The sequence below is a fragment of the Phasianus colchicus genome, chromosome 2, assembly GCF_987193195.1.
Source record: "Phasianus colchicus chromosome 2, bPhaCol1.hap1.1, whole genome shotgun sequence".
NCBI classification, from domain to species: Eukaryota; Metazoa; Chordata; class Aves; order Galliformes; family Phasianidae; genus Phasianus; species Phasianus colchicus.
The window spans coordinates 30217717-30240960 of record NC_143437.1 but is presented as its reverse complement, the minus strand read 5'-3'; the positions used below and the strand labels follow the sequence as shown (position 1 = coordinate 30240960).

General features: G+C 49.6%; 1 protein-coding gene across 3 annotated transcripts in view; it reads left to right on the top strand.

Moving 5' to 3' along the window:
* The window catches only part of TMEM63B (transmembrane protein 63B), a 36882-nt gene that overhangs the window by 5952 nt on the left and 7686 nt on the right, over positions 1–23244 (top strand). For 2 of the 3 annotated variants that reach the window (XM_031593864.2, XM_090135233.1), the window contains exons 2-8: positions 15041–15239; positions 15847–15926; positions 17482–17520; positions 21040–21130; positions 21870–21907; positions 22619–22761; positions 23005–23056. In XM_031593864.2, the coding sequence (XP_031449724.2) occupies positions 15063–15239; positions 15847–15926; positions 17482–17520; positions 21040–21130; positions 21870–21907; positions 22619–22761; positions 23005–23056 (620 nt within the window). In that variant the 5' untranslated portion in view covers positions 15041–15062. The remainder of the gene's footprint in view (positions 1–15040; positions 15240–15846; positions 15927–17481; positions 17521–21039; positions 21131–21869; positions 21908–22618; positions 22762–23004; positions 23057–23244) is intronic. The other variant, XM_090135234.1, reaches the window with a different exon arrangement.

The following is a 23244-nucleotide window of genomic DNA, read 5'->3' as shown; positions in this document are numbered from 1 at the left end:
CTGGGCATTATCACCTGTGGCTGCTGTTGTATTGAGGTTCACTAAGTCAGCTTCCAGTCTGAGAGGCAATGTTTCTATCATAGCCCAATGAGCAAACCGTGAGAGGGAGACTGGGTGAGATGTTGCAGCAGATGGCTTGCTAAAATCTCCCTACATCCACGACTTCCCTTTCACCCACTAACGCTGTAATGCTGTTAAAAATAAAGATGATCCAGTTTGCCTGATGAGGATGTATCCCGTGTAAATCCCCACTGCCTAGAGCTCATGGCATCTTGCACTCTCATGTCTTCATCTTTTATTCTCGTCTGTGATAAGAGGAACTTCAAAGCTAATGAATAGATAGCTCTTGACTGTTGCTGCAAGTCAGGGAAATAAATGCTTTGATGCATGCTGGGGAGAATTCCCCCCCTTCTGCAGTGTGTCACTGCTTTTTGTACTTTTTTTTCTCAAGTATTATTCCATTTGGATGAGAGCAGAATTTGGGCGTGCAGGAAATAACCTCAGTAGGTGTTTGTGTTTGTTCTGGGGAGCATCTCCTACAGCCAGAGTTGCTCTGGGAAAGACATGGAGCAGCAGCTGTGGTTCTTTTCTGGTGGGCAGAGGGTGCACCTCTGCAATGGATGAAGACATGAAAATATTTCTGGTGGTGATTTTTCATCTGGGCCGTGCCTGTGGGTGCATTAGGTGTCTCCTTCAAAACACCTACAGTCTTCTGGCTGGTTTGAAGTGTGGGACTGCTTCTTTCGGTTGCTCTACTGATATGTTATTTTGGCAGAAATGCTCCAACTTCTCAGTCTGGTTTCTTCTACCACCTCAAAACACCTAGAAGCGGTTTTGTCGGTATAACTGCACCCCCATCAGTAGGCTCTGCCTGTGCAGACATGTTGATCACTGGGGACTTTGCCTCTATGTCTGAGACCATGCTGGAAGGTGTCTGGGGATGGCCTGGTCCAAAAGGTCAGATAAGGAAGAGAAGGGAACGGGCAGATGAAGTGGTGGAAGTGTCCAGTTCTAGTGAATTTACAAAATGTGTGAGTGACCGATCTATTGGTATGCTGAAGGCAAGTGGCTGGTAAATAGGGGGAAAAAATTTAAAAAAAAAAAAAAAAACAGGTTTCAGATAAGGGTGATTTGCTGTTTGGATAATAGTATGCATACTCTATTGTTTGCACTGCCTCTTTTGTAGCAAGAAAAGGTATATTTAGACCTTGTCAAGAAGGTAAACTAGCCCGTCTGTGCAATAGTGCAGGCTGGACTCATGTATTGTGGCTGAGTGGGTGCATGGACAGGGAACGCCCAGCCTAGTCCAGAAAAGTTACAGAGTACCATGAGCCTGTCTGGTCCACAGCAAGTGTGTCTGCCTGCTTTCCCTCTGACTCCATCTTTCCCCCTCTGGCTGTTTTTGGTCCACCCAATCACCCTTATCAATCTGTCATTGCCACTGAGACTTCTGGAGCATCCCTGGAGTTGTTGCTGCCTAGATGCCATCTTGCACTGCTGGTTGCACTGCCTCTTTGTAGAGCTGGCTCTAGTAGCCCCAAGCAGAGTTTTGGAGTAACAGCGAAACAACTTCTACATCTTCTACCCCCTGTGCCAAGGCTGGCCTCGTTATTCCTGCTCTATATCCCCACTTACAGGTTCATGAGTGTTCATGTCCCATTTTGCCTGCAGGAGCCTTGTGCAGGATAAATTTCAGAGCCCTTGAGGACAAACATATTTTGTTCTTTCTTTCTCGCTCCTTGAGAAAAAAAAATTATATGTCATTTGGGGAAAAGAGATGCTTCTGGGGATCTACCTGGCAAACTCGCGTGTCATAGAATCATAGAATGACCTGGGTTGAAAAGGACCACAATAATCATCTAGTTTCAACTCCCCTGTTATGTGCGGGATACCAACCACTAGAATAAGCTGCCATACTACAACCCCCTGTCCCTTGAGAGCAGGGGATGTATCCTGTCCTGACAAGCCTGACTGTTGGATGGAAGACTGAACTAGCAGTGGCAAAACTTGATAGTGCATGATGCTGCTCTCCTGGATATGCAGACAGCAAGCTGCTCCAGTGAATTAATGATTTGGCCTTTCTGGGAGAGCTTGCATGGGAATTTTCCTTTCTGCCAGGCAGAAGAGCTGAGGGGTGTATCAACAGCATGCCTGTGACTTGAGGCAGCAGGGATGGCTGTGGGTGGGAGGAGATGAGCTGGATGGTAATAGTGGGGGTGAATCTGTGAATGCTGGTGGTGGGAGTAGTAGGTGGGCCAGGGCACAGGCCTGCTTACCAACAGGTACCTGGGTATGTTTTCCCCAGCAAGCCCCTGCTTGATCCAGCACCCAAGTGATGCACTCCTTCTCGTGCTACGTGTCAGGTCAAGCTGAAGGTTTATCAGCAATGAGAAATATTGTTGAAGGCATGGATGTGAGAATGAGCAAAGCTTCTAGGAGGAACGCTTGTCCTGCAGGTGATCAACAATCCCTAAGATCTACATCTGATGATGTCCTGTGGTTCTGTCACTAATTATGTGGTCCAGCCAGGCCTCTGGACTCCAAGCTGTGATTAGATATATGCTGAGCCATGTCTGAGGCTTTCTGGTGAGACCACTGAACAACCTTTCCTGTGTCAGCTAGGAGAAGTGGAAACTCAGAAATCGATCCAAGACTCTTAACATAAGTGCACGTCCTCTCCGAACTGTTTGAGGCTGATAAGTGCAATGGCATAGAAGATGGATCCAGGAAATGGCAAAGGGGAATGGAGCCAGGAGGTCCATTACCAGTTTAGTGGTATGGAAGGTGTGCTGAGTGTCTGAAAACAGGAAAGCAGTAACTTTCTCCAAGAAGGAGAGGAAAATATGAGGTTCTAAAAATGAGCCTGGCACAGAGAGACAGATGGGCTCAGCTAGAAGGAAGGAATGGAAAATGCGATGGTGGCTTTAGGAGGAGCCAGGAGTTGGCACTGGTTGTTCTGCCTGGATGGGCTTCAAGACTCTGATCTGCCACCATATGGGTATTCAGCTCAGTAGCATCGCTGCAGGGTCTGTTTCTCACTGCCTGGCAGGGTATACCTTGGACACCACAGGAAGCCTGCATAATTTAAGGAACCCTGGGTGATACTCTTCTCTTGGCTTTTGTTGTTCAGGTGCCTTGTTTCAAACAGGAGTTCTGTGGGCCTGGGTTCTTAATCCCTCTTTGAGCCCAAACTGTCTCGTGCTTGTCTCTTCCCACAGCTGAGTGCAGTCAGGTGTCCTTGCTTGATGCCCAGGGGCAATGAGTCGATGTGATGGGTGGCCTTTTAGGAGGCAGGCGGAGTGGCAGCTGGGGGCTGTGTTCCCATGCGTTGCCAGTGGCCCACCAACTGGCAGGGCTGCTGTCCCTCCACAGGAGTTGGGCACTGCCTGAACTGCCTGTCACAGCATTACATCAGCCACTGAGCTGCTGGTAGAACATCACACAAGCTGTCAGGAGGCTTTCAGGGGCCCTGTGTTAAATCTGTTCTTTGGCACTGTGCTTCCAGGGCCTAGGATGATGGCCTGTTCTTGTGTGGTGGATCTAATCTACAGCACTGTCTCCCTTTCACAGGAAGATCTGCCCAGAGTTTAGGTGTCTGTTAATAAGAAGTGCTGAGTGTACCCTCGAGTCCAGTGGCCATTGGTGAGGGAGCTGCACATGGTCGGCCATCCTGCAGCACCTGACTCTAAGTCACCTTCCCATGAACTCCTGATCTTCCTATAACAGGAGGAAGGTTCATCTGATCCAGAGTGCTCATACTCTCTTGACTCATCTGGGCCTCTGCTTCCACCGCTGGAGCACTCAGTGTTGGTAAACAGCATGTTATAAATAGGCATCTGATGCTATACTGGGAGGAGTTCTGCCCACTGTCGAGCACAGACACTCTGGGACCTGGGCCTGGCTGCCATGAGCTCGGCTGGCTCTTGTAGAGCCTGGGGCACTGAGTGAGCTCTGCCTTCTCTGCCCAGTCACGCAGGTGTCACGTGTGTGTCATTTCAGAGCAAACACTGAAGTCTGAATTGAAAAGGCTGTGAATTTCTGATGATCCACAGAAAGAGAGAGTCAACCTCAGAGTGTGGAACCCCACAGTGTTATCTTGGTCCCTTTGTTGCCCCCTGTGAAAGAACCAGCCACTCTGCTGTCAGTCCCCGTGCCTGGTGGCTGGTGTGGCCCTGACTTCCGCACTCAGAATTCCTAGGAGGCTTTAATCAGGATGCCAGTCAGGCGGCATCAGAGGAGGGCAGGCTGCCAGGGGGGAAATTCCAGCCTTCCTGCTTGCTTTCAGGGCTGTGGCCAGATCACAGCGACAGGCCTCCAGCATAGATGGACAGGCAGGCAGCAGGCGGCTGCGCAGGAAGGCTGGAGGAGGTGCTGTCCTGCATCCTCGTACTTTTCCACGTCCAGGTGCTGGTTTCAAACAAGTAAACACAGTGCTGGGCTATCAGAGTGGCCTTTCTCAGCTGCTGGGCTGCACTGGAATAGCCAGGCAAAAGACATTCTAGAAGCAAACTGACTGGTGCGTGAGCTGAGCTGGTGGTGCTGTGCTTTTCTTACTGGTTTAAAAACAAAACAAAAAACAAGAACAACTTGATGTCCTTTAAAAAGTTTCTACCTTATCTCCAGCATGCAGTATGCTTTCTGTACCGTGCTCTGGAAATCAAGTGGTAGGAAGCCTATCTTCTCTCATGTGGTAAGGAAGTTCCTCTCTGTGCTTCAAATCTGTAGATCATCTAACCTCATGCTGGGGAAGATGGGTTTGTTTTATTGCTTTTTTTGTTGTTTATTTTTTCTGAAATCTTTTTTTCACACTATCTAACTATAAAGCAATGGAGATGTGAAGGCCATATTTGTGCATGTTTGCCAAGAGCCTGATAAGCCGTAACATTGATGATGCATAGCAAGTCTGGCAGCCAGGTTCAATTGTGTTCTGGTATTTGAAAATGAAACAGCTAAGAGGTTTGAATGTTTGTTGATTTTAAATGGTGAAAACTGAACTTCATAATATGAGAGTTGATGCTTGTCGAGCTACTGTATTTATAAAAAAAAAAAAAATACTTTCATCTTCCACTCTAGACAGTGTGGACACTGTGGGAAGCAGCTGTGCTGAGGGCAAGTGGGAAACGAGAGGATAAGCTAGGGAGACACGATGAGTTTGATGATTGGATGTGACCAAAGGAGAACTCTTTGACTTCTCAGGGTATGGATACAAAGGCAGTGTGTGACAGTTGTTGCTGCAAAGTATGCCACTGGACCTTATTTCTTGCCATCAAAGGTAAATTCTGGCTCAACTACTATACTCCAAGGTGCTCAACTGAGGCTGGGCTGATGACCAGTACACATAGCCAAGGGTCAGTGAATGGTCCTGGGAAACATCAGGTGCTTGAATCAGAGCACACTGCTTGAGTCTGTCCCTCTTTAGGCAAACACTTAAATTTACCCACGTGCTTAAGTTTCAAGCACTTCGGTGAGAGCATTTGAAGATAAGTATGTACTTGGGAGCTTTCCTGAGCAGGGGTGATTTCTTTTGCGTGAAGATCCTTGGAGAAACATCTTAAGAAGCATTAAGTCCATACAGCTGCCAAGGCTAGACTTCTGTTGGAAGAAGCTCGTCTGAGTTATTAATTAGTAATCAATCTCTGCTATACTCTGTTAATTGTTTTTATACTCCAGTTTCTGTGGTACGTTTGTGAAGGCCAAACTTTGCTCCTATATGGAAAATTGTGCAGGAATTGTTTGCTGTTCTGTCATGTTGCATTGGAGGCCTCAGCTGCAGCTCTAATAGGTGATTTGTCATTTTGTGTAGTACATGTGGTATGTTATCTGATCCAGAAACAAGATATGGAACAGCGTGTTCACCATCTTCAGTACATGAACCAGCAAAGAACAGTTTTGCTGACTGTGGAAATGCCCTAGTGGTCTCTGGGGTCCACTAGCCCCTTTTGATTTGGGTGTGCTGCCCCTTCTGACTCCGTGTATGGGTCCCAGCCATCATTACAGACACATTGTTTTCCCTTGGCACTAGAAGCAGTCAGTGGAAGCACAGAGCATGAGACAGTGGTTTGGGAGGGAAAGGTGCAATCAGAAAATATGGTCAGAACATGCAGTGGGTCATTGTGCCCCCGATTCGTAATGACCAAGATTCAAACTCACTCTCGGCAGATGTTTGCTTCTGTAGCTTGTGCTAGGAATGATTTAGTTATGTAGAAGTCAGGGCTATTGCTTTGGGTTATGGTGTTTTCTCCCAGGCCTGGCAGATGCCCAGTGTTTGTTCTCCTGTGTGATGCTGCCCCATCTAGGCTGGAGAACCCTTCCTAACATCACCTCTGGCAGCCCTCAGTGCGCAGTGTCTGATGGGTGCAGTGGTGCTGCAGGTGTGACATTCAGGTCAAGCTGGGATCTCACTGGTCTTAGTGCAAGGAAGGGCTGTCGGCAAGAAGAACCCTTGTTACCAACTGCAAGTCCTTGGACTTCTATAGGTTTGATACTTAATTTTGCGGAGCTGTGTTCCATGTAAACAATGACTCAGAGTGGCTTTGCTCAATTAAAGTACCATTTCTTTGTTTATTCTACCATTGAGGTGGGGCTCTAGATTAAACAAGGCTTGTCCTCCTTCAAGTCTAAGCAGCTGTTTCATCTCACCTACCTTTATCTGTGGATCTGGGAGCCGGGCTGCTTGCCTTGAAGTACTACTTCTGTGTTCTCTGGTTTGGCTGGCCACCCTCATCTCTGTGCCCAGTACCCAACCAGTGCTTTGTTCCCTGTGTTCCCAAGCATGGCTCAGCTCATCTTGCCAAGACCGGAGAGTAGAGAGAGACCAGGGAAAAGAACAGCCCACTTGGCATCTCACAAAGACTGGTGGCTGGCCATGGGCCATGCATCCCCTGCCTGGTCTGTGTGCATACTCCTGGCCACAGACCCCTGCCCAAGCAGCCCAAGAAGGTCAGGTCTACCTCAAGAACTCGAAAAGAGGTGTTCTACTTTTGTTCTGCTTAGCAAGCACAGGTTATTCAGGAGCAGTTCCCTGTCTCTGGAGCAGATTTCTTTGGCAGTATCAGAACGAATATCCTGTAGAAGACAGACTGCAGCATCTTCCAGCACTATAATGTACCAAGTGGGGTCCAGCAGTCTTCTATTCATAGCACTGTGCAGAAGTGCTCTGAGACGGCAAGGCTTAAAGCTGTGTTTAGTATCCATCTCATTCTATGACCTTCTCTATTCATCTCCCAGAAGGAGCTTAAAATTGGTCTCTCACGGGCTGGGCAACTTACTTGTCGTTGCTATTGGAAGCCAATAGCTACTAGGACTGGTGCTCGGGGGGGAATGATGTGCCTTAAAGCCTCTATTTTTTCAGCATCACAGTTTTCTACGTTGAATGCTGCCGTGGCCAAGGTCACCCTGCTGCTTGTGGTTCTACCGGATGCTGTGTCAGCTCTGTGTGCAGTCTCTCTATACTCCTGTTGCTGAAGCTCTAGCTCCTGTCATTCTTTCCCCAGTAGATGCAGGATGCTGGTTCCTAGATGTTCTTCCCTAGCTGCCTGGCTTGCTGGCTGCATCCAGACTTCTTGCTGTGAAGGCCCTTTAGCCTTTGCTGATGTTGGCTGTTGTTGAGGAACTATTGACTTCTTTTCTCCTCTTGCTCTGGATACGGAATCCCTTCTCAGCCTGTAGTCACAATGAGAACACAACTCTCCTTGCTGCAGGGCTGTGATTGCTTTGGCTTCTGTGGTTTTCCTGGGTTGTGGATTCTTTGTAACCAGCCCTGCTACACAAGCACTACTCTAGCAGTGCAGTAAGGAAGGTGAGGGAAAGGTGAGACCATCCCCAGCCTGACAGTGTTTGGAGCGGTGGTCTCTGTAAGGACCATACAAAAGGATCAGCCTTGTTTGTTGTAGGAAGGGTGCAGGTGACAGAACTTGAAGTAGATGTTCCCGTCAGCTTGGAGAATTTGTGCCTGGTGCAGCAGCTCATATGGCATCCTGACTTCTTGCCCATTCGGATGTTAGCCCTGCTGTGTTCACAAGGAAAGGGATTTCTCTCTAGGCTTCTTGGTTTTGCTTCCCGTGTGTTTCCTGCTGGTTGAGAGCTGGGCTGGTGGCCCTTTCCCATTAATACCAAAGAAGGGTTTTTGTCAGTGCTGCCAAGTGTTTCCAAGAATGTTGCTGTGAGCAGCCTGCATGCACCCTTCTGCTATGGTTCCTAAATTGACGCAGGGTTTCAATTTTCTTGGATCTCTGTGGACCAGATACTCAATGCATGAGGATGGGGCTTTTCTGCAGTACCATCCAAGAGAACTGCCCCAGTTCTGTGCCTGTCCAGTGTCGTGTTGTCAAATACTTGCAGTGGGAGGACTGAAAGGAACTTACCTCAATAACCTCCAAGCAAGCAACTTGCATGCTAGGGAGCAGGGATGCTCCCAGGGCTGATGCAGCAGGATGTCCTGCCAGTCCTTGAGGGGAGGCAGCTTTGACAACTGAGATGTTGCTTGCCATCTCTTGGTTATATGCATCACTAAGGGTTTCCTTAGTGGGAAGTGCTAATCATGCTTTGTAGGTAAGGGCTTGTAATCATGCCCAGCTGATGAAATTCCTGTGTATTCTGAGCTCTGCTGCAAAAAAAGTAAAGATTCCTGTCATGCAGAAGTGAGGAGGAGGAAACAGTCAATGTGACCTTGAGAGACTAGCTCAGAAACCTGGTTCTGTGACAAAGAGATTCTGCATTCAGGAAGAAAAGCTGGGAGTGGATAAGAATGCCCAGCCTGCAAAGCCTGGTAAAGGACAGAAATGAGACATGAGGGAAGGCAAACATGTTAATACTCCTCTATGCACAAGAGGATTAACATTAGAGATAAAAAAAGAAGCTCCAAGGTGAGGAAAGCTTGTTGATAAACAAAGGGGATAGAGCTGGAAGAGATGCTAAAAATGTGTACCTGTGCAAAACTGGCAGGATAGCTTTTGGTCACTTAAATTGACAGTAATGTGTTAAAATCCAGAGCACATAAGGGACCAGTGGGGAGATTGGTCGGTGTTTTAGCCAAGCCAGATGTGATGTGCCTGAACAGTTCTGCTTAGCAGTGCTCAAAAGCCAAAATGATACTTGTGCAGTGAAGATTCTTTATAAGTAGTCGTTCTCACTTTAAAGAATGTATTTTGGCACAGCCCACCTGGAGCAGGCCATTTGAACCTTTGCAGGCAGACCTTGAGCAGTAGTATAAGTGCTGACAAGACATTCAAGAGCTGACCCAGAAGGCAACCCCAGTGGAACTACCAATGTGCTGCTGAGATCCATACATCAGAAGCTGAAAACCAGTGGTAAAAGGGAATGCTGGGGTCTCCATCCTTGACTTTAGCAAACATCCATTGGGAATGGGTGGAGTTGCTGCTGTTGGGATGCTGGATGGTAGGTGAGGGAGCCACCCAAAGTGCTCTTTTCTGGATCTGGTGTATAATCACAGTGCCAGGAGTTCCCAGCCAGGGCTTTGTTACTATGTGGCCACAGCTCCACAAAACATACAGCATGAAGTCCAGCACCACATCGGTCTTGCCACTAAACGTTTGTGTTGTGTTTGCTGTATCACTGTCAGCATATGCTTGCAGGAAGCAAGTGAGGCCAAACAGTAAGCAGTATTTGTTTATAAAGTATGTGCTGGCAGACAAACTTGGGTTCTTTCTGATAGATTTACTGCCTGGGAGCTTGAAGGGGAAATGACAGGTAGATATATTTGGAACTAAAGTGTTTGATTTGGTGACTCATGAAATCTAATGCTCAAAATGTAATACGAATCAGATTGGCCATGGCACTGCTGTGCAGGCTGAGAACGATTGCTAGATTGCGTGTGGAGACGTGGTGTCTGGTGTGGGCTCTGTCCCAATGGCAGAGGGAGAGATGGGCCCTTGGCATGGATTAGAGTGGGGCACGTGGATGGCATCCTGCAAACGGAGACTTGTAATGTGTCAGGAAGCCAAGTGCAGATTGCAACATCATCAGGAGGCAAATGGGATGAAGCTGGAGGACTGTCATAAGCAGTCCAGAAGTGCCTAGTGGTGTGTCTGCATTGGTTGGTTCCTTGTTGGTGGATGAAGGCAGCTGTGCTGAGAACACCCAGGAGCGCACAGCCCAAAGGGATGTGAAAACTCAGGTGGGAAGGCAGTGAGATATAGCGTGGGAGCAAAACACAGAGACTAAGAGAACATCCTGAAAGGGCCAGAGTTGTGAGATAGATGGGTTCCTTGAACTTCATTGAAGTTGTACTCAGTCATGGGTGAGAAAATAGCTTGCAGGAAAGAAAAGGGGTTATACAGCATAGTCAAGGGAGAACTGTCCTGGTGAGGTTGTGGAAAGAGGATGGTTTGGTTGAAGATAACCCTGATGTTGATGGCCCAGCCTGCTGAATGTGTTTTTACACAAAGGAGCAGTGCAGTACTGGACCCCAGGAAAGAAGTGGAAGCCTCTAAAACATATATGTCCCTTCAGGATCACCCTCCAGCAGGTTCAAGAAGCTGTAGTGTCTCAGTTGCCTCTAGGAGAACATTAGGCTTAAATTTCTCATGGATGCGAAGCCTTCCTGCTGCCACAATCTCTGTCCATCCCTGCCCAGCACCCTCCCAGTACAGTGAGCCACTGGTGTGAGCAGCAATGCTTACAGCTGTTCTGGCTGCAGGACCAGGGCTTGCTGAGCAGCAGGACGTGCACCACTGATGGCATGCAGGCAGCCGCAGAGCAGTGTGGAGCCAGGAACTGGTCATGACCGTGACCAGTGTTGGTGGTTGGTGCTGATACACAGAAGAAAGATATGATGCCCTTTGCTAGCAGATATTTGAGACCTGATGCAGAGCCAGCTGGAAGAACTTTGTACCCAGGGCTTTTGCTTTGACCTGGATTTTCCTTTGAAGAAGTGGAGCCTGCCAGATGAAAGCTTTGGAGACCCGACAGCTGGTGGAAGGCTGCTTGGCCAGCTTACACTGAAGGTGAAGTGTGCAGGAAGTTGTGTGTTGGCTGAGGAAGTAGAGCACCTCCCTGCAGCCAAAAAGTTATCTGCCCCTTCTCTCTGCTGCTCTGCCTTCCCTGCCCTTGTGAGGCCACTTGTTGTGTCCACTGGAAGCTGGAGAGAAGGGTCTCTGCCCTCATCTCTGTATATCTGAATCTGCAGTGCTCTGCCCTTGGAGCTGCAGGTACCCAGCTGCCTGTCTCTGTGCCCCCAGCCCATTAGGAGGTTGTCTTGTCACCATAAACAGGTATAGCTCTGCCAGAACACAGTCTCGCTCCTCTAATTACCAACAGGGTTATTAAAATTTACCGGTGAGGGAACAAACAGATGTCACCAGCGCGCTTACGTCTTTCTGGCTGCATGTGCGCGCATACGCTGTATTGATTTATATTTCCTTGCAAGCGTTTCTCAGGCCACCTCCTTGCGTCTGGCTGACATCAGTGGCGCGGTTGGTAGAGCTCGCCCACATCCATGCCTCTGCCCTGCAGCTCTGCTCTTTGCTGTGGGGCAGCAGGTCCCCAGTGAGTGTCCTGCCTGGCTACAGGAGGCTACCCAGCATACTGACGTGTAGCACGGGATGAGGGAGGCAGGGGGACCTCTTTCTCCCCCTCTTTCCTGCTGCATGGAAGAAAGAGAATGGGTGTGCATATTGCTGAATAAGAGACAAAAATGCCGTTGGCAAGGCTTTCTATGCTAGCCTTGCAGATCTGGGGAAGTCAGCATTAAACATATCAGGCAGAAGGGGAAGGCTGTGGGGTTGAATGGGGCCTCATCTGATGTCCTGCTGACTGTGCTGCAATGGGCAGTACTGCTTGTGCACAGTCAGGCTCTGCAGCTGGCCTTCAGCACCCCAGCCCTCGCAGTACTTCCCTGCCTGAAGGTTGGGATGGAGTGTTAAGAATGGGCACAAAGGGATGACCTCCAGAGAGGTCAGTGTCGTAGTGATGCCAAGGTGAGCTTCAACTGTCCTTTGCCTCTTTCAAGATTCAGCCAACTCATTTAACCATTCATGTCCTCTGCATCTAAGGGCAGCATCCTCTGAAGAAGGGGAGACTAAGAAGCATTTATGGTGGGGAGCTGTAACGTCACCCCAAAATGGCAGCAAGAAAGGTGCCAGTGGAAAGAGATGTTCCAGGCATCCCTTCAAGCTTAAAAGCAGTGTAAGCCTTGGGTGTATGCCTCAGTTTTTCCACTACAGGATGTTCTGGCTGGGCTACTAGACAGATTAGGAAGGTTCATTTCAGGTCTCTTCCAGTCCATTCTCTAGGACTTAAGAGAGAAAAAGGTACATCTTTGCTACCTGTGTCTCTGAAATGTGGCTTACGTTACCCATAGGATTGTTAAGTTTGTCTTGAATGTGTAATGGCTTATATAAATAATGTTCGAGTCACGGACAGTGGGAGCAAATGAACCTCATTTCTTTCAGAAGGGAGGAAATGAGGCTATAAAATATTCAGGAATTAGGTGAATGGTTTGGTCTCTGCAGAAGATCATATTTTCCTAATCTGTTGTGAGTCCTTCAGTATTTCACTGCAATAATAGTTGATAGGTAATACTCAGCCAGCTTCTGTAATTTGCTTGGATGCTTAAAAAACCTCTGAAATCACCCATAAAAGGCAGCAAACAGAGCCCTCCATTGGAGGAGGTGTAACATTCTGGACCCTTGGCCAGTTTTTGATTCAGAAACCTAGGACAGAAGCAGATGAGCAATTTGTTATGTGACAAAGCAGGAAGATGGGGTTAGTGTTGTTAGTGACCCCAAAAAAATGTGTATACGGGGTACATGAAATCTGCAGGTATCCCACAGATGTTCAGCTTTATCAAGATGAAACAACTCCCAAGCAACAAGATGCAGAGTGGTGTGAATGGAGGAGAAAACCACTACTGAGAAATGTGAAGCCCAGTGTATTATAAGAAATGATTTGTCCTGGGACATCACTGGTCTCTGAACTATTGCAGGTACTCAGGGCAGTGATGTGTGCTGACCATTCATAGAGATGCTTTTCCTCAAGGTTTATGGATGCAGGTAGAGAAATAAATCATGGTTGGATGCATGAGGAATTTTGTAAGAGATGCTGAGAGCATCAGAATGCTGTTCTGGAAGTCAAGGTCGTCTCCCACATCCGGGATGTTTTATGAACTTTTATGAACTTATGTTTCCTTAGGGTGAGAAGAGAGTGGGCAGTGTTTGGGGTGTGTGGTGAGTGGGATTGGGGCTGGAACATTGTGCCATGAGAAGTGGGAGGGGAGGAGCTTTGTTATGGGTATCATAGAAGGAGGCCTAGAGACAGCAATGGTTTTTGTTCTGTGCCTTTGCACTAACACGAGCAGTGGAGCTGCAGTGGGATAGTACGGTCTTTCACTCAACACTGCTAATATCTGGGACTTGTTGCTGCACCCTTTAAGACCTAAAAGTTTTCAAGATTCTCCAAAAGAGGAATTAGAAGCATTTATTTTTGCGGTGAGCCCTCTAGACTGGGACTTCAGAGAGGCACAGCCCTTTCTGCTCCCAAGCACGTGATTTCCCTGTGACAAGTCCTGGCCTGGTGATGATGCTCTCAAGAAGGCAGCTTGGTGGAGTTGGTGGCAGACCCCTGTGTCCCTTCTCTTCCTGTCAGCTGCTGTCACGTGTTGTCCCTGCTCCCGAGTCCCTCTCTGGTTCAGCTGGGGTGAATCCTGCTGGCCAGTCCCCAGCTAGTTGCCAGCTGCAACCTCGCAGCTTGGCTTCCTGCTGTTTTTCCGTTCCCTTTGCAGCTCCTGGCAGCCTCAGTCCAGCTCTGTGCCTGTGAATCTCTAAAAGGACTGCTCAGTGGCTTTTCCCATGTGGTCAATGTCCCTCAGTGCCTGTATGCAGGGAGATTTTACTTGTTGTGGTATGTCCACCCAGCTGAGCTGATCTGGGCTCTCTGGGCACTGCAGTGAGCTGTGTGGCAGTCATTAACCAGCCTGTGCTGTGTTGTGACACTGATAAATCACTGCAGCGAGGCAGGAGATTGCCAGGATGCACCTTGTGGCTTCTCTCTGCAAATGTCACTATCTCCTGTGGCATTAGGAGGGCAGGGCTGATGGTGTTGGCCATGCATACACCAGCAGGCTAGCACAAGGCAGCAGGATGGCTTGTTGGTGCTTGGGGCAAATAACACTCTGGAATAGGTACAGTCCTTCCACGGCTGATGGGGTTTCATCCCCACTGATCCACAGAATGATTGTGTTTCTGCTGATCTCTCCCTTCCAGAGCATCCCAGTTGTGCTCAGTTCACTCTTGATCATTGTAATGTGGTCCACTTTGCATTGCCCATTGAACTGCTCTGTGCAGGAGGAGCAAAATCTGTCCATCTCCTGTGATAGCACTGTGCTGGCTCTTGTACAATTCCAGCATTCTGGGGAGGGCACTGGGGAGGGGGAGAAATATGGTCAGCTAAACAGTAGGTCCTGAGTTTCCTCTCTGCCCTCTGCATAATACTTCCGAGTCAGAGGAAAGAAAGCAGGCAGGGGCGGGAGCATTTTCTGGTGGGGCCCTGGGAGCTGAGGCATGCAGTGAGCTGCAAGCGATGATTCAGCCTAATACAGCTAATGGCATGCAGCCAGACAGAGGAAATTGTGGGATCGTGATGCAGCAACTGTCCCGTAGCAGTTTGTTTCCATCATCCAGACGTGACTTAATACCACCTCACGCGTTCACTCTTTCCTGTAGCTAGATGCCTTCCCTGCCAAGGGGAAGGTGCTGAGACACTGCACCTTTGGGAAGAGGAGGGGTAGTCTGTGAGTGCTAAATGATGAGTCTGTGAGTGCTAAGTGAGAGTTGGGAGCAGGCGGGGAGATTCTGCGGTTGTGCCTGGTGGGAGCAGCTCATCAAAGACCCCATGAGCTCTTCCAGCACCCCTGAAAGCTCTCCAGATTTCTTTGCATGACCCTGTTCTTGGGCACTGGTTCTTAGAGAGCACCTATGGCAACAGGAGAACCCAAGATGGTGGTTGAGAGTGGTCCCAGCTCTAATGGGACAACACTGTTAACCAGCTGGTGTGTGCTAACCAGCCCTTTCTCTCTGTTCCTCAGGGAAGACGATGAAGCTGTAGAGATGCTTCCCTACGTGATCGCCACCCTGGGCTCAGCAGGGGCCACCTGCAAAACCTCCACATGCAGCAACAGCACCAAGGACTACTGCTACAGTGCCCGCATCCGCAGCACAGTGCTGCAGGGGCTGCCTTTTGGTGGGGTGCCCACTGTCCTAGCCCTTGATTTCATGTGCTTTCTTGTAAGTTTGCCTATGGCCACTTTGGCACCTTCCTAACTAATTAGTCCTGAAGGGAGAACTATGATCTGGTAAAAACTGAGAATCCCAAATTCCATTTCTGACTTTATTGCTAGCAGATTTTGTGGCCTCAATTGTGTCCCTTAACCACTCTGGGCCTTAATTCTAGTACCACTGCATTGAGCCTGTGGAATGGTGTTGCCAGTTTCTTTTTTCAGCAAGGACACAGGTCAGGTTAGGTTAGTCCCATGTCCCAGAATTCCTCCTTGTGATGCCAAGTCCCCACAGCCTTACCTATACAAAGGTTTTGCTTGGTCCTTGGCAACTGTGGGACTATGGACATTGTAACCACAACTTTATCTCCTTTGGTCGTGAGGACTTCTTGATCTTATGACTAACTTGGCTGTTGTGTGTTGTGTCCTGGACCTCAGTCTGCCTCTAACCACCTAGACAGACTCAGATTTTTCAGCTTTGAGGACTTTTGCTGTCCCGTGGCTTCAGTGTGCTGTTAGCTGAGCAGTCCTGTCCCCACCTGCCCCCAGTTACTGTGGTTCTGCAAGCAGACATGAGTAATGCCTTGTCTCACAGCTGTTTCTCTGCTCTCTTTCAGGCATTGTTGTTTGTCTTCTCAATTTTGCGTAAAGTTGCTTGGGACTATGGACGCCTGGCCCTGGTGACTGATGCTGACAGGTAAGCATGGCAGAGAGACAGGGAAAAGGAAGCACAAGCAGTACCTTTTGTTGCAGAAGGGATGAATCCCTTTGTGTGTGTCAGAGGCAGATGGAGAAGAGAGGAAGGCATGCCAGTTGTATCCCCTGAGCTCCAGAAACAGGGAAAGTCCCTGCTTACCAGCTTTTTTTGTTACAGCATCCTCCTACCAGTGCAGGGAGCGGTCTCTGCTGACTCCAGGAACTAAAGCTACAATGTCACCTTTGGTCCCTGTGCTGACAGAGCTGTACAGGGGCTGAAATGACCTGAGGAACAGCAGGCAGAGGTGAGGGAGGAGGGGAAAAAAGGTCACAGAAGGGGCAGGGGCTGCCGTACTGAAGTCTTTTAGCCTATGAAGGTAGCTTTGAAGGATGTAGCTCTTGTGAAGGGCACTTAGAAATGCAGCCTGCTGCTTCTAGGTGCCAGACTTGCTTGTAAAGTTGAAGCTGGATGGGCAGTAATGGGGATGGCTGGCATGCCTGGCTGGCAAGGTGAGCATGTGACACATGAGGCTGGAGCAGAGACCTGCCCAGGCGGTAGCAGAGCTTGAATAGCGAGTGCAAATGCTGAGTTCATCCCATGCAGCTCATTTTTTCCCGGCTGATGAAAGTGCTGGGTCACCCGCTGTTCTTTGCAGAAGGAAGAGTGACAGAACTACCACTCGTTGCTCCCCTGCTCTGCTTCACAAGACCTGTGATGAGCCTGAGAGCAGAGTGCAATAGGACAAGACTGCACAGACTGCTCTGCAGGGACAGAGCAAGGGTGGTGGAGGGGATATGCATCCAGTCATGTCTTCTAGCAAAAGCCAGGGCCTTTTGGCACTGGGGATCCTACACTGAAGGCAGATGCTTCCAGGAGTATGCCTTGTTGCTCCTCTCTTTGCTGTAAGCAGTGGGAAGAACAATTGGTTTCTTCTAGTGCTGAACGAGTAACTCCCCTTGGTGGTGGAGCTGGGGGGTTGTGCTCTGCGCTATGCGGTGTCCAGAGGAGGTTTATTGTGTGTGTGTTGTACTTTGTCACATGCTGGAGGCAGTGTGGCTTAAAGTTGGTGGTGGTTGGTGTTGCTTCTGCTTGATAAGTTCCAATAGCTCATGTCATCAAAAGGTTAGAAAAGAGCTGAGCTCCAGCCTGTTTGGTCCCTAGTTCAGATAAGTTTGGTACAAGTAACGCCAGCTAGTCTGGAATTTGCAGGAGGAGCTCTTGCTGCTGCAGCTGTCTGTCCTTGTGTTCTCCTACTGCTTGTCCCATCCATGGGGCTGGAATTTTTGACCTGGTACAGATGCATGTTGGCTGCCTGGGATGGGGAGGAGAGGGACAGAAGCTGGGTGAAGGAAGCAGAGAGCAGGTGGGTGGCTCATGCAGTCTGTGAGTTGCAGTGGCTCAGGGCAGCACTGAGCTCTGTAGGGAAGGTCTCCTTCTCCAGCCTTACCACCAGCAGGTTTCTCTTCCTCAGGACCACGTGGAGCCCTGTGATGGAGGGGACCTGGCGCCTGCTCCCCTGGTTGTAACCTCTCCCTTTCTGTTTCTGTGCCCCCAGGCGTCGACGATGGCAGACGGAGCGAGAGGAGCGGGAATAGTATGTTGTTTTTTCAGGGTCTTTTTTATCCCTTTTGTCTCTCTGTTTCTTTTTGCAGTTTTCTCTCTTGCTTCTGAACTAATCTAAGTGGTTGGGAGTTCAGGGCTTGGATTTGTGTCTCTTGGTGAATTTGTGATCTTTTCTCCTCTTCCCCCCCACCCCTTTGTGTCAGCCACCTACCATAACTGGGTGCACCGTGGTTTTCCCCTCAGCCCTTAAATGCTCCATGTGTGCAGCAGTGTCTAGGAGCTGCTATTGAGACAGTGCCATATCATGCACCCTGCTGTACCTGCCTGTGACCTGCTATCCCACTGTGAGTATTGGGAAAGAAACATGACCCTACTTGGGTCACCCAGGTAGAGGGCAACTGCCTTTTCCTTGTTCATCCCTCATGCTGGTGAGCCCCAAGGGCTGTTCTCGTGGCAGGTGCACAGAGGTCATTACTAGGCTTTTCTTTTGCCTTGTGAGGCTTCCAGGACAAGAGCAAGTATTGGCCCTTGTCCCTTACCACCTACCCCAGGTTGGTAGTATTCTTCGCAAGGCAGCATCTTGTCCCTTCTCTCTTCTCCTGAGACTTTCCTGCCTCAGCATGGCTGAGAGCATCTTCCAAAACCTTGGCCTGGCTTTATCTGCAAGGTACTCATAGTGAGGACAGCTGGGCTGCCAGCTGAGCACTGTCACAGATCCTTCTTCCGTGTTCTTCTCTCTTTCTTGCTGCTTTTACACCCAGGTAAAAACCATTCCATTGCCTTGCCAGTGTGCTGAGTGACATGCTGCACAGTCAGCCAGGAGTGCCAGCAGAGCCTGCACTGATCACTCCATCACTTGCAAAGCAGTGGCCTGCTACTGTCTCAAGGAGGCAGAGAAGTCCTCCTATTTTCCTATTCTGCTCTTTACCTTCAAAGGGCAGAGCAATCTTGGCTGTGAAAGTAAAGGTGGTGGTAACTGTGGTGCATGGCACAGAGGGAATGCCTTGCTCACACTTAATGCTCCACTAGTGGACGGCCCTGCTTCAGATGTGTCTGGCAACTCTTGGATGCTAACGCACTGTAGGAGGGGTAGCAGAGCTGTCATGCTCTGAGGCTCAGAAGCAGCTTCTTAGTGGTGGCCATCTGTTATCCTCACGAGTGTTTCTCACTATCCAGGGATCATCTTCTTTCTCTTCCCATTACTCATCTGGGCTTACTGAATCTCTCTGCTGCACTCCAAGCGCAGTGCTTGAGCTGTGTTGGTTTTTGTAGACAGGAATTTCTAAAAGCCTGTGGAGCGCAGTGAGGAAACCTCATCTTGCTCAGTGCTTTTCTAAATCTGGTAGCAGATTGCCATTGAGCTATCCTCCATGCAGAGGTGCAGTGGTGTGTAGTGGGTTAGAGACCCGCATGCAGACTGGCACTGCTAGTCACTGAATGTGCAGGAGCACGACCTCTTTAATGTGTCCCTTTGTCTGGAAGTCAGCAAGTACCCTCGTCCTGACATTTGCCAGAGCAAACAGATGTAGCCATCAGCTCTCTTAGTGACTCAGTCTGTGCCAAGAGGAGGTGGCAGCCCATTCCCACCTCTGTGTGTAAGGGTAGTGATTGAAAGTCCTTCAGGGCTTGCGGGCTTGCTGTCCACACAGCGAGCTCATGCATCACACCACAGCAAGCTGTCTGCACAGCTGCTTGGCAGCTTCCCCTCCTGATGCCTGGGGTTGGCAGTACCTCAAATCTAGTCTCCTTTCTTCTCTAGCAGCAAGCATGGAGAAGGCTTCTTGGGTCCTGCCTTAATCTCCTCTCAGTTCAGGGCAGCATCGCCTCTTTCCACTCACTTTGTTAGCGCTTGGCTTTAGAGAGCCTCCAACTAGATGCAGGTACCCCTCTGCAGCTCCTTCTTCATCCTCCCAGCTTTGGAAGGGCATGGCACCCTCTGTCTTCTCAGCATTGCTGATCATGTACATCCCCCAGGTATGGTCCATCCTGCATGGAGCTGTTAGTCTGATCTAACAAATGGTACCATTTGCAGCTATCCCCTCTAGTGCTTCCCCACTGTCTACTTTCCCAGTACTGAGGAGCCAGAAGCACCAGTGTCATCATGCTGGGGTCTCCTCAGGGCTGCAGGCAGCAGAAATTCACCCTCTCCCTTCATCCAGTTGCAAAGCCTCTGGGATTTCAGAGAGCTGAGGGTCCAGGATGTAGGTGTGGAGCTGTGTAGTTGCAGGCCCTTGTTCCACTGTCTAATCTTCTCTCCTGTAGTTCTATGACCTTCAGCTAATCTCTGTTCTCCTCTGGGTGTTGTTTCCAGCTAGAAACTCAGCAGGTGCTGCTCTGCTCTGAGGGAAGCCACGTGTACCATCCTTTTCCTTTCAACAGGGTCACAAAAGTCTTAGATTGTTAGCCATTCTGGAGTGTCACCACTTATCTCTAGTCTGTTTCTCATCTGTTTCTTCTGTTGGTTCTTGTCCATCTGATCCTTCTTTCACCTGTACTGGTTACAGAAAGACTGTTTTTAGTGTTTGCTTTACTTCTAGCTATATCTCATACTTCCAAGGTCCCAGCCTGATGTCATCTTGTCATCTTACAAGTGCTATTTTAGGTAACTGGACCATTCATTTTATCTTCTTTGCCAGCCTACCCATCACCTTCATTCATTTTGGGGACTATTATCTGCCTTGGATGCTAGCGCTGCCACTTCTTCATTGAGGTCCCTGCCTGTGTCTGGAGCGCAGCAGTCAGGGATATTTGCTTCTTGCCTTCCAGCCTACAGCCATTTGTTCTTATCTGCTTCCCTGCCGCCTTTCTAGGGACTCCCAGGCAGCAGACCCAGCCATGAGCAAGCAGCTGGGCTCAGCCTGGCTTCAATCAGCACACAGTGTGACCATGCCAGTAGTGTCTTTCCTTCCCTGGGTCTCCTCTCACTGATGCACTGGTATAGCAGTGATATGGGTCCACCAGCCTCCTATACTTCCTCTTCCCTGAGGCAGCTGAAGTCTGCAGAACTGGGTAGGTAGGGGTGCCCCAGGGATGGGAAGATGCTGCGAGGGCCTCTCGAGAGCTCTCTCCTTGGGAGCTGCTTTATGCCTCTTGGTACCTTTAATGCTCACCTCTGTGCTCATCTCTGTAGATGTGGTGCAAAAGGGAGAACAGGAGCCCTCAACTGAGCACCCCACTTGTAGCACTGTCTCCTTCACACATCCTCTTTCCTCTTTAAGCTCTGCACTAAAGAGACTTGATCTCTCCTCTATGGCAGCTGCTGCCAGCTCTTCCTTGCAGGGGCTTATGTGCCCTTCAGAGAAGGGGCACAGAGGGTGCAGCATCCATAAGCCCCTGGAGGCTTGGGAGCAGGCTCTGGGTGCTGTTTGTGCAGTGTTGCCCAAGGAGGGGTCTCTGCTTACTGCTGCCTTCTGCTCTTTGAGGCTGTCTTGTCTCCGTCTCACCTGGGGCAAACTGACCTGAATTAACTTCTGGCCTGGGTGCCCTTGGTTCCTGGCTGAGCTGCCTCCTCTCACCTTTTAACTTTCTCCCTCAACATTTGTCATTTTAGCGTAGCCTCCGCTCTGCACTCTGACAACCACGACCGCTACGAGCGCCTCACCTCCGTCTCCAGCTCTGTGGACTTTGACCAGAGGGACAATGTGAGTAGCTGCAAGAGGCAAACTCCTTGCCTGTGGGCAGCTGGGAGACCACAGCTTGTGAGAACCAAGTGCTCTTCAGAAGTAGTTCTGCTTGCCCATTCCGAAGCCTTAGGTCCCACACTTTATAGTGTGACGGTATGGTACAGAGCCCAAGGCAACATAGTACTGCTTGGCTTCTGATCATGCTTTTAAACCGGTAGCTGTACATCTACCTGGTTTGATGAGCATCTGTTCTGTAAGCGGTCTACTCCTGCAATCCTCTCTAAAGGGTAAGTGCAGCTGAGTAGTGCGTGAAGTTCCCAGGAGATATGCCTCCACTAGATGTACTTTAAGAAGCACTGGCTTGGCTTGCTCTGTTCTTCAAGTCCCTGCAGAGCTATTGTCCAGGATGGCAGTTGCAGTACCACTGTGTGATTAATTTTCTGGACATCCCTTAGCTGTTGAGAGCTCTTAGGCTAACCAGGAGCCCACAGCTTTCTGGAGAGGCCAAGCTACCTGCTGGTGGGGGACAGCCATGTGGCAGAGTTGTGCCCTATGTAGTAGCATTGTCACCTCCTCCACCTAGGCCTTTCTGCAGCTTTGCACATTTTAGTAGCTGCTTGTGATCTGGGCTCCTTGTCCTCAGTCGTATCTGTGGGGGTTCAGGAATGCCAGCCTGATCTCCCAAGCCTTTGGAGGATGGAGCAGGAATAGGGGAGCATACAGTGACGTGAGACCTTTCTGTCTTCTTTCTGCACAGGGTTTCTGCTCCTGGTTGACAGCCATCTTCAGAATAAAGTAAGTGCCCCAGGATCTGCAGAGGGGGACTGTGTGAGGAGGAAGAGCAGTGTGGGGCATTGGAACAACAGTCCAGTATAGCAGTGTGAAGTCACTGTCCTTTTTTGCACTTCAGAGAAGGGGCTGCAGCAGAATGTATGGAGGGGACAAGCAAAGGCAAGGATAATACAAATTGTGCCAGAGCCAAAACTAAAGTCACACAGCCAGTTTGTGACAGAGATGGCTCAACCCACATCTCCCCTATCCCCGGTCCTATTTCAGAAACACTGCAGAAGTGCTCCCTTCCCTGTGGTTCCTGCTAGGGGCACTGTTGTGTAAAGGTTTCTGGCATGAAGGGTGGACTGTAGGAGGCAGGGAGATGCTGCCAGCTGTATGGCACTCGGGAGCAGTTTCTTAAGCATTTCTGGGATCAGGGCATGCAGGGATGATTGTTAGATGTGGGTGTGTGTGGGTCCAGCTGCCCATTCCTGGTGGCAGAAGACAATGTGTGAGGAGCAGAGCTGCAGCAAGCTTTGCACAGATAGGCTTCTGCCTGAGTTGGCTCATGGCCAGATGCTGGAGTCAATGCCCAGGGCATGTCTGCAGTTCTGCAGGGTGTGTGCCAGGCGTGCTGTGTACGTTCAAACCAACTGCATGGGCAGCCATCACCCTGTGCTTTTCTGCATTCCCTCCAGTGCTGGAAAAGATTGATTGCCTTTCTTTCCCCGGCAGGGATGATGAGATCCGGGACAAATGCGGAGGTGATGCAGTACACTACCTGTCCTTCCAGAGGCACATCATCGGGCTGCTGGTGGCTGTGGGTGTGCTCTCCGTGGGCATCGTGTTGCCTGTCAACTTCTCAGGGGATCTGCTAGGTGAGGGCAGGGAGTCATGTGGAGAAGCTGCTTTCAGTGCCAGGCCTCAGTCCTCCAGTGGGTAACATAGATAAACCTGACTCCTGTCCCACTTTGGGCATGGAGTATCCAGAAGATTGTCCTGGGGAGCTTAAGTTTTTGGGGTGCTTTGCAGGTGAGGTTCCTGCTATACCATGCCTCACTGGAGCTCTGCCACAGCCCATCAGTATAACTGAATGTATCTGTCTGCTTCTTTCTCCCCAGAAAACAATGCATACAGCTTTGGGAGGACAACGATTGCTAACCTGAATTCTGGGTAGGTATGGATGGGAATTGGATGGATAACTGTGGCTCTCAGGATGCATCTTCTAGATGCTTACCTGCTGCAGAGCCTTTCCTCCTTGAAGATTGTGTTTCTGCCCTCCCCAAAAGGCTGCTACCCCCTTCCATGTTGAAGTCCTGGAGGTTGTTGGCAGGGCATGTGTATGCTGTGCCAATTACACT